This window comes from Nyctereutes procyonoides, unplaced genomic scaffold (assembly GCF_905146905.1).
Source record: "Nyctereutes procyonoides isolate TBG_1078 unplaced genomic scaffold, NYPRO_anot_genome, whole genome shotgun sequence".
NCBI lineage: Eukaryota > Metazoa > Chordata > Mammalia > Carnivora > Canidae > Nyctereutes > Nyctereutes procyonoides.
Genome location: NW_026575121.1, coordinates 59,231,180 through 59,250,461, shown reverse-complemented (window position 1 = coordinate 59,250,461; position 19,282 = coordinate 59,231,180). Strand labels below are relative to the sequence as shown.

Genomic DNA, 19,282 nt, shown 5'->3' with positions numbered 1-19,282 from the left:
TCATGCATGTGCACATGGAAACACTGGGTAAGATATAAAAATTGGCAGAACAGGATGCAGTCGCCTCTGACATAAGCCAATGTAGAAAGACATAATAGCTTTCTTTTTTAAAGCTTTTCTTTTTAAATAATCTCTACACCCAACATGGGGCTCAAATCCACAACCCCAAGATTAAGAGCCTTATAATTGACCAAGCTAGCCAGGCACCCCTTTTAAATACTCTTTTTTTCTAAGTCAATTCTACGTGCATGTAATGGCTAGTTACTGTTGGCCTACATGTGACCCCAGAGTCCACTCTGAAAGAGGGGCCCCAGAGCAAGGCATTGGTGCGGCACTGCCAGATTTTACAAGGGTGACAGCGTACCATGAAACCACCCACTGCCCACGGCAAAACTGAGCATGTGCAAGTCCTGTAGGAAACAACTCCCCCAAAGTCACCTGAAGAGGACTTTGAGACTCATGGACTATCTTTTCGGTAAACCGTCAAAGGTAACTTTCAAAGCCCCAAGAGAATACCTAAGAAGTAACAATTCCTCTGCATTCTTACTGGCAACTCAAAGTCAAAAGTCAACTCAAAATTCCCACTTAAATGAGTCATTCTCGGGGTGCCTGGTGGGGCTCAGTCAGTTCCGGGTCTGTCCCCAGGCTCAGGTCATGATCCCCGGTCCTGGGATCCAGCCCCATGACAGGCTCCCTGCTCAGTGGGGAGTCTGCTGCTCCCTCTTGCCACGACCACCACTTCCCCAGCCCCCCACTTGTGCCCTCCCCCACCTTTCAAATAAATAAAATCTTTTTAAAAATTAGAAAATAAATGAGTCATTCAGGGCAGAATTCAAGTCCTGGATTCAACAAACACAGGACATGAGCCCAGTCAGTCTCCACTCTGATGGCAAGCCCCAGCACCACCTCTGTGGCCCCCTGGCCCACACTGGTAAAGGCAAAGACCACTTCTCCCTCTCCTCTCCCTTCTCCCACTCTAATGTCCTCCTGGCAATGGCCCAGGACAGCATTCTTGGCCCCAGAATAACCATCAGACTAAGGGACTGGCCAAGAGCCAAGCTCACAGCCTGAACGCGGCCCTTCCCAGGGGCTGACCAGTGACCACTGATGAGTCCATCATCCTGATCATCCTGATACAAGTGCTGTGTGCTCAGCTGGCTACACCTACATGATTAGAAGGATTTGCACCCTTGGCCCTGAATATCCCAAGGTCTTCTGGGGTCATGGTGAGGACTGAAATGAGGCCACATAGAAAAGCACTTCAGATGGTAACCAGAAGTGAGAAAGCTATTTATTGTGGCCTGTACTGTAACGAAAGATACTATTTTTGTTATCAACCAGAGAAAAACACCAACAGTGAGGTCCCATTTCATACCCAGTAACAGTTATCAAAAAAAAAAAAAAAAAAAAAAGTGTTGGCAAGGACATGGAGAAACCAGAACCCTCACGCGCTGCTGGGAGCATGGGTCCTCCACATAATCACCCTATGAGCTAGCACCTGCACTCCCAGGCAGGTGTCACTTCTCCCAAGAGAAGCAAGAGAACTCAAACAGGTGCCACCCAGGTTCACAGCAACACTATTCACAACAGCAATACATGGAAACACCCAAATGTCCATTGACCAGTGAATGGGTCTGCAAAATGTGGTTTCAATATAGAAAACAGAGATGCTGGTATGCCCCCCCCCCCCCCCAGTTCAGGGTGCAAGAAATTAGGGTCCTGGGAGCTCCGTGTCAGGAACTATGATCAAAGACCAAGTATTAGAACAAAAGATGCCCCTCAGTGCTTTATCACCCAGGAAATTACAAAGGTTCTGGGTGCTCTAAGTGATGCCACCGAATTGCTCTGACACCACCCACCTGGTGTCAGAAAGGCTGGGAGGGTGACACTTAGAGCCAAGTCCACAGAAGCACAAGGGTTTTTTCATTCAGTGGACCCTTGGACAACAAAGCTTCAACTGCAGGGGCACTTCCACATGGACGCTTTTCAGTATGCTGCAGTATTATAAACGCGTGGTTTCTTCTTCTCTTAGCAATACCTTCTTTAAGACTACAGTACATGACAACATATAAAATACATGTTAACTGTTTCATCAGTAAGGCTTCTGGTCAATGGTAGACTACTGGCAGTTAAGTTTTGGGGGAGTCAAGAGGTATGCAGATTTCTGGCTGCACAGGGGGCCAGCATCCCTAACCCCACACTGTTCAACAGTCATCTGTATGCAGGAATGCGCAAAGAACAACACAGTTGCATTCACGAACCCAACAGTCTTTATGCACAGTGTCTGGGTCAATAAGCTAACGCCAACTGAGGACATGAACCAGTAAGTGCCCCACGCTCATAAGGACAGCCACTGCCCAGCGCAGCCCCATGCAGGTCAACAGGTACAGAGGACATGTGCTGTGCACACAGAACGAGCACAGCCACAGCCTTCTGACAGAAATCACAGACCGGAGGCCTCAGAACTTCGTTCCATAAGAATCACACAACAGAAATCAAAAATGTGCCAAATACTATTATTCCCTTTCAAAATAATATAAGCTTTTGAATGATTTTTTTAAAAGTTAGTGGTGTTAATGACAGAAAACATAATGAAAGTGATGCATTTTAAAATAGCATAAAAGGAAAAAAAAATTCTACATCACTGGCAAAAGCACCATAGTGATAAAAATGAACAGCCTATGTGACATAGCAATGCCCAAGTCCTCATTCTAAAGGAGATCATGATGACTAAGTGAAAGGCTCCATTTATTATTTTATTTTATTTTATTTATTTTATTTATTTTATTTATTTATTTTTAGTTGTTTATTAAGAGAACTATTCCATAACCCAGTGTTCGTGTTTCATAGCTCAGGAACACAGGACAGTCAAGCAACCCAAAGAAATTCTTTATATTCCAAATTCACTTTGCACTCTGAAAGATACCAGCCTTCTCCTCAAAATCTTTCATGGAATCATAATTTCTGTAGAAATATGCATATGCCTTCTTTCTTGGTTCGGCCACAGCAAATATAGAAAGCTGCAAACCCCAGGGATATAGCGAAGGCTCCAACAATATGAAATCGCAGACGCTTGGCCAGAAGGCCTCACATCTGAGGTTTCGTTAAAGCACCTGAAGTCATGGTAGTTATTCTCCTCAAACCTAATGTCCTTCCTAACAGAAATGGACCCCTTCCTAACAGAAATGGACCAAAGGCTCCTTTTAACAAGGAGCCTTCCTGGCAGCACCCCAAGGCTGTGTCCCCAAAGACAATACAGGGAAGGATGGGCATCCTCGGCCCAGCGCCACTTCGCCAAAGTCCCCCATGAATAACACTTGCTCCTCCCTGCAACTCCCACCCAGAGGACCAGCAGCAGCCCCCGGACCAGCATGCCACTTACCACTGGGCTTCATCTCCCGCACGTAGTTGCTGGGAAACCAGCCAGTCTTGCCATTGTGCGTGCCCTCCCACCAGCCACCTTCTTCCACCCGTGTCACGTGAATGACGTCCCCTTTCGTAAAGGAGAGCTCGTCTTCATTGGTCTGCTGGAAGTTAAACTTTGCTCTCACTACCAGTTGGCTGTTGCTATTGTCAGTCATGTCCTAAAAAGGGAAGAAGGGGAAAAAATATCAGGTCTACATCATCACAAAATTAGATTATGTGTTACTAGAATACAAGGAGTGCAAGCACCTCATTCTGCCATGAGAACATTTAAAGCATAGACTGCCTGCGGTGCACCCTGACCACCACTGCCCAGTTCCAGCCCAGAGGAAACCCTCTTCACAGTCTGAAAGGCCTTACTCCGGCCATGGTTCTGCCTACTTCAACAGGACACACTTTAATATGTACACTTACATCACATTATATGGTACATGTCTACTGTTAGGGAAAACATATTGTGGTCCTTTTAGCATTTATAACAACTTTAGTCTTAATTGTGTAACTTAACAGTACAGCTGTGCCATTAACTCATTCTCTATTACTGGACTTAAAGTTTTTTCTACTACTATTCTACTGCAAAACAAGACTTCATTAAAACTATGCACATTTTCAAACACACCTGTGTATAAGCTTATATGTTAAATTCAGTCAGAAAATATATAGGACACATTATAAATTTTAGTACCAATTTCTAAATTGCCCTCCAGAAAGTTCTAATTACAGCAAGCTACATTTCCACCAACAGTACTTAAGAGCTAGCTCTTCACATGTTCACCAGCACTGAAAATTATCCAGCATTTTGATTTGTGTCAAACTGCTGGAAAGATATGGTATCTCTTTTTACTCTGCATTTTTTCATGAGAGGGTAAGCCTATGTACCCAACTCCAAAAGATAGGAAGAGGGAGGCAGATTGGCTAGAGTTTCTTTTCACTTCCATCAATCCTGGACGGGGTGCTAGAGAGGCTTGCCACTGGGATCTACCAACAGGAGCAAAATAAACACCTCCTCAAGAAAAGTCACATCTCCTGACAAAAGGAGCCAAAGAGGGACAGCATACAGGCCCACTTACCCACTGACAGGGGTACACCCTCAGCCTGCACCGTCCACAGGGATGGAGAAGGACATTTGATACCCCACCAAGTACCAGCGCCATGCCTGCTCTGGTGACATCAGTAAGGATCAGACAGGGAGTCCCTACCTCTACCCGCCCCCAGGCGGCAGCCAGTGGGCCCCTCTGCCCACACAGGTGTCCCCCATCCTGCAGGCAGCTTTGGAGGAGGGCCTGGGCCCAGCCGGTCCCCCTCCCCCACCCAGCAGGAACCCCAGCAATACCAGTTGGGTGAGGCCAACCAGACCCCACCAGAAGGACTCTGAAAACTAAGCTGCCCCCGGGAAGCACAGTTGACTGACTGCTAGGTCAGCTTATCTTTGCAAACCACAGTCATCTTTGCACCAGTTGTCCACTATGATCTTCCTTACGTTCTCCTTCCTGTGACCCACACTGGGCAAGCTGGCTTTGTGTGAGTCCTGAACAGAGCCCATCCTGGTGACAAGTTTTCACAACGGAACACAACATGTAATCAAGCATGCAAGCAGAGCAGACTCCACAGAGGTCAAACGGTCATCCCCACCCCAGAACGAGCCTGCAGCCAGCCCATCCACCTCGCTTGGCCACCAGTGCTGAGGCCCTCTCTCCAGGCATAACACTGACCAGAACACGTCAAATGAGGTCAACTATACTCTCCCCACCAAGCAGCAAATTTTTCTGCACGCAGCCATATGTTAGACAAACATCACTGACACCTCCTCCACTTGAGAAATGGTCAACCCACAACAGAAAGACAGGTGTCCGAGGACAGGCAGCCTAGATCCATCTAAATTCCTGGATCCACCAATGTCCACTGGCTCAGCACCTACTAGAGACATATGTTCAAGATGTCCTAAGGAACGTTGCTAAGAGAACAGGATGCCAAAGGCGGGATGCAAAGGCAGGCACGCCACACCAGACACCGCAACAACTCCACACCGAAGTCCGCCTCCTATCCTAACACAGACGAGAAGAGCTCAAGTCACTGCTGCTGAGGTCAGGAAACCAGAAGCATGTATTTAGCCACTATCTTATTTTGGATTTCTCTTCTTCCCCTTTCTCAAAGCTCTCTGACAAATAAAGCTCATCAGGTATCTGGGTTCAACCTGACACTCCAAGACAGCCTACAATATAACAGGCGGAGTAAAAACAGTCACAGAATGAGTATACACTGTGGAATTTCATTTATGTTAGAAAGAAAACAGGTACAGCTCATCTTTACAGTCAGAAATCAGGACAGCAGATGCCTTTGGGAAAGGTAAACATAACAAAGGGGACACTAGTCAGGTCTGCTTCCTGTTCTTGCATGCGAATGTGTGACTTGTAGAAACTCATCCAGTGTTTTCTAGATGTACGTTTCAGGTAGGTCAGTGACAGGGCACATGTACAGTACCTCCTGTGGGGGCAGTCACCTGTACCCAGCACAGACATCTGTTCTTAACAGCCCACAAAGGGCTGCCTGATGCCCACAAAGGCCCGCCTGTCAATACCACCCACATCCCAGAGCTTCGTCAAGCAGTCTACCCTATGTTCTGAAGTTATCCTAATCATCCAAAACTAGGATATCCTGGAGTGCTGCCTTCACGTGAACTTCATCCTCTGTTCCCTGGAATTACCTATAATTTCCCTGATAGTAGAAAAGCCTGTCAAAGACCCAATTTCTACTCCAATGGCTAATACTTCCCAGTCTTGTGATCTTGTATAAAGATCATGACTCCTCTAGGCTTGTTTCCTCAGAAGACATTCCCTCAAACAGAAGATGCTAGCCATCAGACCACCTCCCTTCGAAACCGTGTAGGGCACTGCCACTCCCAAGACAGGGGTGGTACTTTCAGGGAGCTCTGTCCAGCCCCCTGGGCACACGTGCAGACTCCGCACTTGTACCTCTGGTTAAGCACGTGTCTCCTAACAGCCAAAGCTAAGATTTATTTTGATGGGATCACAAAATCAGTGTTCAAGAAACCATGAATTTTTAGATTACGGAAAATTTCAAACACAAAGTAGAAAATGATGGTAGGTGGAGGTCCACCTGTCACCTACTCATCCTCCCACTTGTGTACATTGTTTTGGCTACTAACCCCTTTTTGGTTAGGTCACTTCCAAGTATCTTCTCCCATTCCATTTGTTGACTTCCTTCGATGTAATAAAGCCTTTTTTTTTTTTTTAAAGCGTACTCATAAGTTTTTTTTTTCCTTGCCTGAGAAGACATACCTAGAAAAAGGTTTCTATGGCCTTTGTTTTCTCCTAGGAGTTTTAGGATTTTGGTCTCACATTTAGATCTTTAACTCATTTTGAGTTTATTTTTGTGCATGACATAAGAAAGTGGTCCAGTTTTTCCCCACTGTATATTCTTGCCGGCTCTGCTTTAGATTAACTGACAGAGCTGTAGGTTTATTTCTAGGCTCTCAATTCTGTTCCAATGATCTTGTGCACCTTTGTAGTGCACCTTGAAATCTGGGATTGGGATACCTCCAGCTTTGTTCTTTCTCAAGACTGCCTTGGCTACTATCTGAAGTCTTTTGTGGCTCCAAACAAATTGTACTATTACTTGTTCTAGTTCTGTGACAAAATAACTATTGTTTTGGCAGGCACTACATCAAATCTACAGACTGCTTTGGGGAGCGTGGGCATATTAACAGTACGGACTCTTCTATACAGGAGCATGTTTGCATTTGCATCGTCTTCAATTTCTTTCACCATTTTCTAGTGTTCAGAGTACAGGTCTTTCACCCCCTTGATTAGGCTTATTCCTTTTTTATTCTTTTTGGCACAACTGTAAATGAAAATAAGAAAACAATTTCTCTTTCTGGAGCCCATCAACCAGCTTTATTTTTTTTTTTTTTTTAAATTAGAGTAAGGAAGTTCTTAATTTCCTTATTTATTTATTTATTTATTTATTTATTTATTTATTTATGATAGTCACAGAGAAAGAGAGAGGCAGAGACACAGGCAGAGGGAGAAGCAGGCTCCATGCACCAGAAGCCCGATGTGGGATTCGATCCCGGGTCTCCAGGATCGCGCCCTGGGCCAAAGGCAGGCGCCAAACCGCTGCGCCACCCAGGGATCCCCATCAACCAGCTTTAAATAAACATTTTGCCATTCTTATTTCATTATAATTTTTAATCCAAGAAAATTACCTTAAAGTACTATTAACAACACCTGCAAAAAACCTAAAGACAAAGAAGGTCGTCCTCAGGGAGCATGGTAAGAGAAGCCTAACCCTGCTCCTCACCACCAGCAGCTAATGGGGTCTCTTCCAATCACAGACACTAAACAGGAGGGATGGTAGACGGCTTTTTATTTCTGATGTAACTTAAACTTTCTCCAGCTCATTAAAAATTAATCCTATGCATGTTGTGATCTCAGTAACATTCACTATTCACTAAACATTATATTTAACTGCATTTTACTTAGAACTATACATTTGCAATCTAGTCTTCATGTACTCAAAAGTAAGTAGTTACAAAACTGGCACAAGTAGTGGTGCCTGGGTGGCTCAGTTGGTTGAAGAGTCTGACTCGATTTCTCCTCGGCTGTGATCTCAGGGTCAGAAGATGGAGCTCTGCACAGTGCAAAAGCCTACTTGGGATTCTCTCTCTGCCCTTCCCCCATACCTCACATGCACCCATGCTGTAAAATAAAATTTTAAAAACTTGGCACAACAACAGATATTTCTTTGCCCAGTTTGCTACATTTGTTTTTCCTACATTTTACCCCAGTAATTTTATAAAAGCCAAATTTAAAACATTTTCCAAGTAGTTTGTATATTTTTTCTCAATTTGGAATTAAAATATTCCCAACAGTGCTCTGCAAAATTCACCTAACATCAAACCCTGTGCCTCATGGGTTCAACTGGGAGGGTTATCTGAGGGACTGCAGGAACAGTGTCTGGAACAGTACATGGAACAGTGCACACAAAACAGTGGCACAGAGTGTAACACACACAAGAACAGAAACAAGAAGGAGGCCTCTAAGGAGAAACAGGCAAACAGCAATGAGTGAGCTTATGTTCAAAAAGTTCAGGAAATGTAAAAATTACATTCCCTTTCATAGCTTCCTTTTTAACCCTCCTTCACGAATTAAAGTCAAGTTCCCTACACAAAATACAACTCTAACCAATTTATTTCTTTAAGGTCACCTTTAGTTTACTTAACAATATTCCTTTCTGTGTCAAAGCAGACAACGTAGCCATGGTCCATAAACACTCAAGAGCTGGGTTCTCTTTAGATTCATGTGCAAGACCACTGGTCTCCAACACAGGTTTACTAAAATGGTACCCGAAAGCAAAGTGACATGACTAACTCATTAAACTAAGTACAAACTGCCCATTAGCTCAAAAGAGGGCTCTGTTTCTACAAGGACAACCAGGATGGCCTCTCCACACAGTCCCCGTTCAGTGCTGTCCACTTCCTCCCTGCCAGTTCCACAGTCACTGTTCTTTGCTCACAGCCTGTGTCTTAACAGTGAGACATGGATTTTTCTTCACTTCCCAAGATAACCATTCATTTCAGTTCCTTATTCACTCCACTACCAGCCATTAGAAGGGAGTCTCTCCTCCACAAATCTCATCCCGACTCAGGAAAGTACTCTAAGTCATGCTTTTAGAAAGACCATCTTTTGATTCTTTAGCTGATAGCCCTTTCTTCTTTATACATCTAAATTTCTTATTCCCATACTTCCATACATTTGCAGAAAGCAAATAAAATACAAGGGATCTGGAAAACACTTTAAAGCCCCTATCTCTCTAGATTATCTAAAGAGTCTCAAAATATAACCCCCCAAAATATACAAAAGCAATCAAATATAACATCTGGATCATGTGGTGATAAGCAAATTCCATGCCCACATAAAGGAACAATAGGCACAAAGCCAAAGCGCCCTTGGCTGAGCAGCCGCTGGTTCACACTCATCCCCCAATATACTTCAATCAACTCAAACTTACCAAACTTCGATACTGGCCCTGGAACAACTTTGAAGTCCGACTGTGCGAAGGCTGAGCTCCCAGGGAGTCAAAAGACTTTATCCGATGAGACGAGGGCCGAGCACACACAGAGTCACTTCCCAGGCCGATGTCTGTAAAGGTCATGCATAGAGAAGAGGAGCTGAGAGGCTGGCAAGTGTCCCGCCCCTCACTGCACACCCTCTCTCCACTGGTTGGGGGGAAGGGGGGTGACCCTTCACCACGGCAGCCCCCATACCCCCACCCTGGGGAGCACACAGCAGGCGGCAGGCAAGGCAGACCTCCCGCCAAAGCAGCAGCATGTGCACAAGCGCTCCTCAGGAATTAACTTCAGAGAACTATTTGTCAGTTCTTCTCTAGTATAATTTTCAAATTTCTGAAAGGATTTATAACTTTTTACTATCTTCCCTTCCACATGGAAAAAACAAGCCTCTCCAATTCTGAGCATCCCCCAACACATCACCCCTGCCTGACCACTACTCCAGGACAGAGCTTCGTGCACTAAGCAGCAGGAATTATTTTGCAAAAACCAAGAGAAAAATCCCCTTAGCACTTTTAGCTAGAGGCCGTTCTGAGGATGTACTTCCTTGAAACAAAGGCAGCCACACTTTACTTCACAAAGCTGCTGGAAGGACTGAAGTGAACAGCTATGAAAGTGCTCCACTCACTCCCGCAAGTCTCCTCAGGAGTAGACACTCTCACTTGGGCCAACCAAACAGTAAATGTTAGCAACCCATTTCTTAGAAGCGGGTTGACTGAGAAGAAAATGAGGCCATGAAGAAACTCTCCTGGGAAATCACTATACCAAGACCCACCACACACCTAGCAATTTCTAAAGCTACTAAACACATGGGGAGTCTTCTTTAAAAATATCCTTAGGGCACCCGGGTGGCTCGGTTTGTGAAGCAGTCAACTCGATTTTGGCTCAGGTCATGATGTCAGGGTCGTGAGATCAAGCCCCGCATCGGGCTCCATGATGAGTGCAGAGCCTGCTTGGGGTTCTCTCAATCTCTCTCCACCCCACCCCCACTCACTCCCTAAAAATAAAATAGTAAAAAAAAAAATAATAATAATATCCTTGGCTGGAAGTGTCCAGTTCCTATTTTTCTGGCAGATCTGTTGGGGTTGGCTTACATAGTGTCTTATAAAATTGCCAATTTTATAGCTGTCAATTGCAAATCTGACATTCTCACAGAAAAGCCCAGATTTCAACTGTTCCTGAAGCACATAGGCTGTAGCACCCCCGGGGCCTATACTCCCTGAGACAAAAGTAGGGCTGTATGCACAGAGAGGAGCCCACCTGGGCTTCTGTCCTTCTTGCTGCCCACCTGGCTCTACAGGCACTGGTATCTGGAAACCCAGTCCTCAAACAGCCCTGGCAGCGCAGTCTTACATCTCTACCAGAGCACCTCTAAAAGGCGATGCCACCCTCAGGTCCTGCCTCAGGCTGTAATAATTGCCAGGGCTTTCTACTACAGCAAGACACAGGCCTTGGGAATCTCAAGCACAAAACCAGCCCTTAAAAAAAAAAAAAAAAAAACCAGCCCCCCTCAAGGGTATCCCACGGAGATTCTGCCCACAATGGCTACTCGCTGTAGCCACTGACTCCCTCTGTTCTCTGTTCTCACCTGACTCCACCTTTGAAGGGACTGTTCAGTGCAATGGATGTGTCTCATGACATCCCATTTTCCCATTATCTGTCGTCTGTTCAAGTTTTCATCAATATACCCAAAGAACACAAGGGTCTTTAGGTGGCAGAAGGGAAATTCTAACACACTTCTCCCCACAAAGCCTACAAACTTGAAACTGCAATTGTGTTGGCGTTCATTTAAAAGTGAGATCAAAAAAGACAGGGTCATTTCTATCACAGTGACTTCAGTAACAAAATTTAAGAACAAACAGCCCAGTATAAAAGCAAAAAGTTCTTGGGGCACCTGAGTGGCTGAGTCAGTTAGGTGTCCAACTCTTGATTTACAGCCCAGGTTGTAACTCAGGGTTCCGGGATCTAGCCCCACATCAGGCTCTACACTCAGCACAGTGGGCTTAAAATTCTCTTTCCCTCTGCCTCTGCCCCTCCCCCTTGTACACTAGCACGCATTCTCTCAAAAACAAAACAACAAAAAGGCAGAAAGTTCTTTCTAGCTGAGAAGCTTACAGTGTCAACACTGAAAGGAAGAACACCAAGTTTACCTACCAAGTTTATCTCAGAACTTTCCAAACAGGTCTTTGTCAAGAACATCTTACATCCACTAAGTGTCCAATGCTCTCAAGGGTATGGAAGCAATATCTCTGCACCAGACAGGATGAAAACAATGGCATCGTGCCCAGCAGACAGCAGATTCCATCCACGTTCATTATGAAGAGCACCTGCCTGAGGGCACAGACCAGAGCTGCCCCATGGCACCTGCCCCTCATCTTCCCTAACTTGGCACCTGTTCTTCAACTGCAGGGAGACCATGCAAGCAGCAGCAAGGACAATGGAGCCCTCTTCCCTCCTGGGGAGCCAAAAGAGGTGGCAGCCCTGGAGGCAGGGGCTCTGTAAAAAATGACATGTAGATTGCCTCTGTGTCTGCTCCTCTCATCCCTGTCTGCACGGTGACCCCTGGCGGTCCTAGGACACCCCGAGAAAACTGAGGCACAGGTGGTTATCAAAGCAGCTGGCAAGCAGGACCCAGACACTGAAGAAATGCAACTGCACCCACTCTGCATCGGTTTCTCCCGTTCAACTACAGTGATCAATTCTAAGATTTCTGTCACCACGTTACATCCACCATTACAGAATTCCTTCCTCATCAGGTTTCAACTTTAAAGCTACCTCTGTTACAATGTGGGCTAGAGAATGCAGCCTCAATGTCTAATGACCTTTATGAAATGCCCAGAAGTTCTATCTGCAAACATCAAGTGGAAGGATGATCCCAACTATTTACATCTTCGTATCCCCTTCCCTTCTCCATCCTGGTCTCTCTCCCTCTTCCTCCTGGATTTAGATCCTCACCCACCTTTCCATATTTGCTCACAGATGGACTAACTTACCAGCTGAGTGAACTCCCCAGATACGTCAGCCTCAACAGCCCTAGGAGATGTTCAACTTTAAATTGCGCAGTCAAGCTGGGAAAACCTAGCCACATCAGAAGCCCTACCTGTGGATGGCAGGCAGTGGCAGGGGCTCTGGGTGGCACCCCCCTCTTCCACACCTCCACGCAGGCAGGGGTGTGGCACCCAGACAGCCAACCCAGTAAACAAGTTCTAGAAGGGGCACCAGAGTCCCTGAGCACAGCGCACCCTAAGCTGTGGTTGCAGCCCACCACATTCTGACTCTGTTCCCCCCTACACCCCCATCTGAATGGCCAGGAAGCAAGGGACAAGAGCCCCTCACAAAATATACCTGAGGTTTTTTGTTGTTTTTTTTTTTTTAATTTTTATTTATTTATGATAGTCACACAGAGAGAGAGAGAGGCAGAGACACAGGCAGAGGGAGAAGCAGGCTCCATGCACCGGGAGCCCGACATGGGATTCGATCCCGGGTCTCCAGGATCGCACCCTGGGCCAAAGGCAGGCGCTAAACCACTGCGCCACCCAGGGATTCCCCCTGAGGTTTTTTTAATCAAGAGACCTCAAGGTCTAACTTTCTCCCGTAAATCTGAAACTAAAAATGCACAAAGGTAAATGGGAAAACAAAACAAAACAAAACAGCTTTAAAACACAAGAGCCACAAAGTCCTTTCAGATCCACCCAGCTCTGTAAAGACAGAATTACTGGGTGCTCAGGGGGCAGGCGGGGGGGGGCGGGGCGGGCTCCCTTTAAAAAGTTTGCACAGCAGCTGTCCTGTCCTCACTGAGGGACCCCAGAAGGGAAGCACCCTGGGGCTCCAGCTCCATTCAGCCCCCTCCACTGAGGGATGACCCGAACTCACGACACTGCAAAACACACAGCCTGGGGACCCTATAACCCTCAGGAAGCCTGGCCCAGGTATGGCTTTACTGCAGGGGCCAATTCACAGGCTACTTCCTTGTCATGGTCACATCTCAAAAACAGTCACTGACTGGATCTGTTCCCTAGACATGAGCTTTGATCAGCATAAACTGAACAAAAATCCAGAGAAAGTGCTCTTAGCTCCAAGACAGCCCATGAATCTGCCTATGTGAATCTGCCCATTTGTCCTATGTCCGAAGAAAGGAGAACACCTGCTACCCACCAGAGGCCCTAAGACTTTGAATCATGTAAGGAAAAAAATCATAGCAAAAATTACAACCAAAAATGTAACATGATAGCTTATTTTTACAATTCAGTAATGCTCATTTTTGCCTTGCCAACCAAAGAGCAAATGTTTTTGCCCCTTTGCCTTCCCACCCCCTCAAGTTCAATAGAAAATTCTTACCTGCTGTTACTTTGTTTAGAGTCACTAAGGAACTGAGGACCTTGTTAAAATTCTGCCCCTGATACAAATCATTTGCATCAAATGTCTGAAAGGAAAAATTAAACAAGTTAGTAGGGTCTTATATGTTGGGTGCAGGATAAACAAAGTTCTCACAGCAACAAGAGGACCGTGGCAGGATTCCCTGAGCAAGTCCTAAAGATGCAGCCCCCCCAGAAGGAGAAGACCAGGGATGCAGCTTCCCACACAGGGGCGGGGTCCTATCAGTTCCCTCATTCAGGAACATTTTGATCGAGGACACAGAGCATGAGACCAGCTTCTTACCTGCCAACTGCCCACATGGTCCCAAACACCTCAGCTGGTTGGGCAGAGCCCTCCAGGCTAGGGAGCAGTAGCTGCTGGCCCTCAGGAGGCAGAGCCGGCTTTACAATCCCATCCCAGCCACAGGCCCTTCCACAAGCAAAGCATAGCAAGAGAAACATAGAACTGACAGTAGTAGGAAGGAAAAAGCAGGTTCAGAAGGGGGATACCTCTGCCCTCTAGGCACAGCCCTGAGGCCACACACCCCAACTATCTAGTCTGCATCTCCTCCAACCTCCACCACCTACAGACCTGGCACACATGGGAGTCTGTCCCGGCAGTCTTGCACACAGACACACACAAGCTAGAAGAGCACAAGAGCTTGCCTAGATACATTCCAGCTGGTCTACAGTGTATACGCTACACTATACACACACAGCTCACTCCCAAACACGGCCTGAAGACTACATATAGCTTCTGATCATCAAGTAATCCCCACACACAAAATATTTTTTTTTAAAAAAAGAATTTATTTATTTGCGAGGGAGAGCAAGAGAGAGAGCATGAGCAGGAGGTGGTGGGGAGAGGGAGAAGCAGACTCCACACTGAGCAGGGAGCCCAACATGGAATTCCATCCCAAGACCTCGAGATCATGACCTGAGCGGAAGGCAGAGGTTTCACCGAATGAGCCACCCAGGTGCCCCACAAAAAAAATTTTAATCCTCAAATCACCCACAACTGTGCCAGAAAAATTATGAAAAGATCTTTCAGAGATGTCAATAACAAAGATGTACTTCGATATCCAAACATAAACCACATAAACAGCCTTCCAAGTTTCTCGCACTAGGGCAGGAATGAACAAACATCACCAATCATCCCAGAAAGGAGTATGGGGGGGGGGGGGCAACTTCCTCTCCAGGCTGCCTTCCATCTCTTCCCACCTCTCCCCACCCCCTTCCTCCATCTCACACATCCTGCCAGGAACCCCCTTCTTCCTGCCTCCCGGCCCCATCCCTTAACTCTTCCTCACAGGACATCTTCCGGCCACACCTCCCCCACCAGTCTTGGTTAGGTGCCCTAATCAGGCTCTCCCAGTGCACTCAAGAAAATGACACCGTTAAAAAAAAAAAAAACAAGAAAATGACACCATTATATTCCAAGTGTGTATGCCACCGTAAAGTCTGTAAAACCAGATTTCACGATGCCTAACATCTAGCAAAACAGCTGTCACACAGTAAATAAAAACTCCAATGTTGGCTGAATTTATAAATGCACCAATCAATCCACCCATCCACCCTGTGGTGCTCAGAGTCACTAGGAGAGACATTCACATCAAGAGCAACTAAGAGGAGTCATTTCAAATCTAATTGCGGTCTTTCTCAAAAAATCTTCACTAGATGGTCCTCTGCCTTTAATTTCTGAAATGAGTAAAAATCATGAGGTCGGGTTTATTTAAACATGAGCAAGCAAAAAGAAAAACCAAAAGCTGAAAAACTTTAAGAAAGGAGGCCATCAAATCATGGAGTGAAGGTACTAGCTGAACACATAGCTCACTGTTCTAAACACTGAAAGAACCTACATGGAGCCCTAGCGCATCAGTGTGGCCACATCTAAGCATTCTGTACGGTTCCTAATGCCATTTCTCTCACAGCAGACATACACAATAAGGCAATTTCATGCCAGATCCTTCCTGTAAAACAAAAAAATTACCCCTCAGAACAGAGCGTCTTTAGAATCAGCTTCTACAACACAAAATTCATTTGTTGATATTTAAGAAATTCCAAGTAAAATGAGAGCACTATCTAAGCTGATACATCCACCGTTTTTAACGAGTTTAGTTGTTTTTTAAGAGAATTAAGAGTATTAACCTCAAAAGGCCTCAGCTTCCTTATATATAGAACATGAACCTTCCCTCATTTGTGAAATGCAAGCCTAGCTAATCTGCATGTCTTTCTATCTCATTTTAGATAGAAAAATTGTGTGGTATTCTACAAGACGAATTCTACTAACCTTCATTGTGGTGAGGCAGCAAGTCCCAAAACCCAGAAAAACAGGATGTTGAATACTGAAGTTTCCTGTTATTCCAGAACTACATATCTTTCTCACTTGGATACCAGGAAGCGTCTGGTTGGCTGAAGCTGCCCACCAATGGGCTTCAATGTGACATCATAACCTAAGTGAATTCACACACGCACTGCATTTTGTAACAGGAAACTACACAATGAGAGGAGACAACCACTTGTCACTGAGGAAAAACATACATTCTCAATTGATGAATGTTTTGACTAAAGCTCTTCTTTAGAAAGAGACAGCAGACTCTTTCCTGAATCAGGAATCTATCCAACAGAAAAACAAAACCAGAAAAATCTTCAAGTATAAAGCAAAGTTTGTACTATGGGAATAAGAGCAAAGTCTGAGAACTTTTATAGAAGGATCTCAGCCAAAGCCACTCCACATGTAGGAGAAGGATCAGGAGACACTGCACACTAAATTGTCCCAGGCACTGGGACCTAAGGGCACCTGTCCCACCTCATGGCCTAACCTTCTGCCCGAAGAGCAGCACAGGCCCACCCTGGCTGGGATCAGGAGCCAGTGTTCCTCAGGGGCACAGGGAACAGCAGTTCTCAGGGGAGGCTGCATGGGAGGAGCTCCAGGAATTTAGAAAACCAAGATACTCAAGCCAAATCCCAGACCAATTAAATCAGCACCTCTGAGGAAATCCCCCCTCCCACCCAATAGCAAAATGTTAACACTCCCCAAGCAATTCCAAGGGAAGCTGGAAGGCTGCCCCCTGTCGGTTATGTCCTCAGTTGAGGGCAGGTGTAGAAGCCCTCTGCATCTCCGGTTTCTCATCCTTCCAATAGGAAAGAAGAACACGCGCTGGCGATAGCAAGGACAGGAAGCAGCAACATGCAAAGGTCTTGTATGTCAGAGAAGGAATGAGACTTTAAAACTCTGAATCAAAAAAATAAAAAATAAAAACAAAAATAAAAACTCTGAATCCTGCACACCAAGCCTGTGGTTTGCCTATAAAACTGACATATCAATAACTACATTCTACCAAAGAAATTTGTTTTCTAGGGATCCCTGAGTGGCGCAGCGGTTTAGCGCCTGCCTTTGGCCCAGGGCGTGATCCTGGAGACACAGTATCGAATCCCACGTCTGGCTCCCGGTGCATGGAGCCAGCTTCTCCCTCTGCCTGTGTCTCTGCCTCTCTCCCTCTCTCTCTCTCTCTGTGACTATCATAAATAAATAAAAATTTAAAAATAAAAAATAAAAAATAAAAATAAAACCTTTATAAAAAAAAAAGAAATTTGTTTTCTAAATCACAGCTACCAAGATAAAGCATCCTCAATGACTGGGGGTGTTCAGGAGCAGAGACCTCATACATAGACCAGTTAGAGAAGGGAGTGCAGGTTTGCACATGGCACCCCCGCACCCTCAGGCACTGCCCTCCCCTACTGTGCACCAGCCAGGTTCCAGCTCCCACTCCCATAGGAAACCACCCTACTCCACCAAGGTGCTTGAGTTCCCATCCAGAATTCCCACCCCTGACACTCCTGCTTCTGACAGTCTAGCCCTCTTGCTCACATCTTTCCACATTGACAATGCAGACACGGTGGCACCCTGAGGCTCCTGGAGGGAAATATACCAGCACAGGAGAGGAAGGGCGGCCCCCCGCCCCCAGCCTGTACTCCCCTCTGCTCACAGCTGGAGCAAGCAGCACCTGCTGCCCATGACTCCACACAACAGTCACAACAGCTACCCCTATTTGTGAATGCTTCTGCAGAACAGTCATTCCCTGTGCTGTGTGCCCAACACTCAACTATTCAAAGCCTTTTCACATAATTCACTCCCAGGATGGGAATCCTGGTCGACCTCAACCCGAGCCCATTTTTAACAGTAGGAAAAAAGCCAAGCAGCACAGGTGGCAGAGGTGCGGGTGTGGGCAGCCACTGTGACTGGGGCAAATCTGGGAGCTCCCAATCCAAACCAGAAAGAAGGGCAGGGAGGGACGACACGGGAGCGCGGGCCACTGAGTGCCACTCCTGTGGAAGGTCTCTGCGAGGCCCGGATACCCAGCTCACCTGACCAGGAAGTGAAACCCTACTAGTCCACCTGCAAGAGCACTCCTGACACAGGACACCACTTACAGGAGGACCATCAACTGGGAGGAAAGGCAAACCAGGGTCAAGAGCCAGCAGCAGAAAAGAACATGTGAGGGAACAAGGAGAAGGCTGGCAGGCTCAGAAGCTGGCTCTCTGAGACACTTCTGTAAAGCCTAAATGAGAAAAGGGGCGGGGGGGGGGGAACCTTAGGACACCACAAAGGATAAGGCATTCCTCTGTGGTACCAGGTTCCAGGGAAAAGAGGCTCCCAGGTCTGGATAACAGGAAGACAGGCAAAGGAAAGTGCCACAGGCCTGGCAGGAACCCCTTCACACCAGGAGGCGAGAGAAGCGTATACCCAAGCTGCAGCCTGCCCTCGGAAGAGATCGGAGGCTGCCAGCAGCTCTGGTTCATGAGCACCTGCCACAAGAGGTCTGAAAGGGCTTCCAAAAGAAGGTGTCTACCATATGTGGTCTCTGATGTGCAACACTCAGCCTTAGGGAGAAGGCACACCATCTGTGTTAGGATGGCACCATCTGGCCTGAGAGGCCACCTTCCCAGCTTTCCTCCCTGAACTGCCTGGCAGAGGCCTAAAGAAACCAGCCCCTCAGAGCACCCACCACCCTGACCACTAACCCCCAGAAATATGCTCCATGACATCACCAGAAGGGTTAACACAGACCGTCGAAAACCTGAATATCTGGCCCAGATTCACCTTTCCAGCCTTAACTTAACTTAACCAGCCTTGCTGGTTCTCTAAAAATATTTTGACATACTCTGTATTTACATGGTCACATTAGTTCAGCTCAACTCACACCAGAAATCAGGAAGGTGGCTCACCTGTAAAGGAAGATGGGGTGGGGTCACAAATGTCAACCAAACATCACTGGTGTCCATCTGGCAGGGCAGTGCCAGGAGGGTGACCCCCTGTGGTTACTTTCGAGAGCTTCTAAATGCATAAACCTCTACCTAGATACAGGATGACTGTTTTAGGAGAAGGAGCCACCATGGTTTTCAGGAAAACCTT

At 46.3% G+C, this 19,282-nt stretch overlaps 1 protein-coding gene across 3 annotated transcripts in view; it reads right to left on the bottom strand.

Annotated features, from left to right (window-relative positions):
* ARHGEF7 (Rho guanine nucleotide exchange factor 7) overlaps window positions 1–19,282 on the bottom strand; it is a 126,542-nt gene that overhangs the window by 57,610 nt on the left and 49,650 nt on the right. For 2 of the 3 annotated variants that reach the window (XM_055335593.1, XM_055335590.1), the window contains exons 3-5: window positions 13,850–13,934; window positions 9,454–9,584; window positions 3,383–3,584 (exon numbers count right to left, since the gene is read on the bottom strand). In XM_055335593.1, coding sequence (XP_055191568.1) covers window positions 3,383–3,584; window positions 9,454–9,584; window positions 13,850–13,934 — 418 coding nt within the window. Of the gene's footprint in view, window positions 1–3,382; window positions 3,585–9,453; window positions 9,585–13,849; window positions 13,935–16,156; window positions 16,203–19,282 lie in introns of those variants that run through there. The other variant, XM_055335591.1, reaches the window with a different exon arrangement.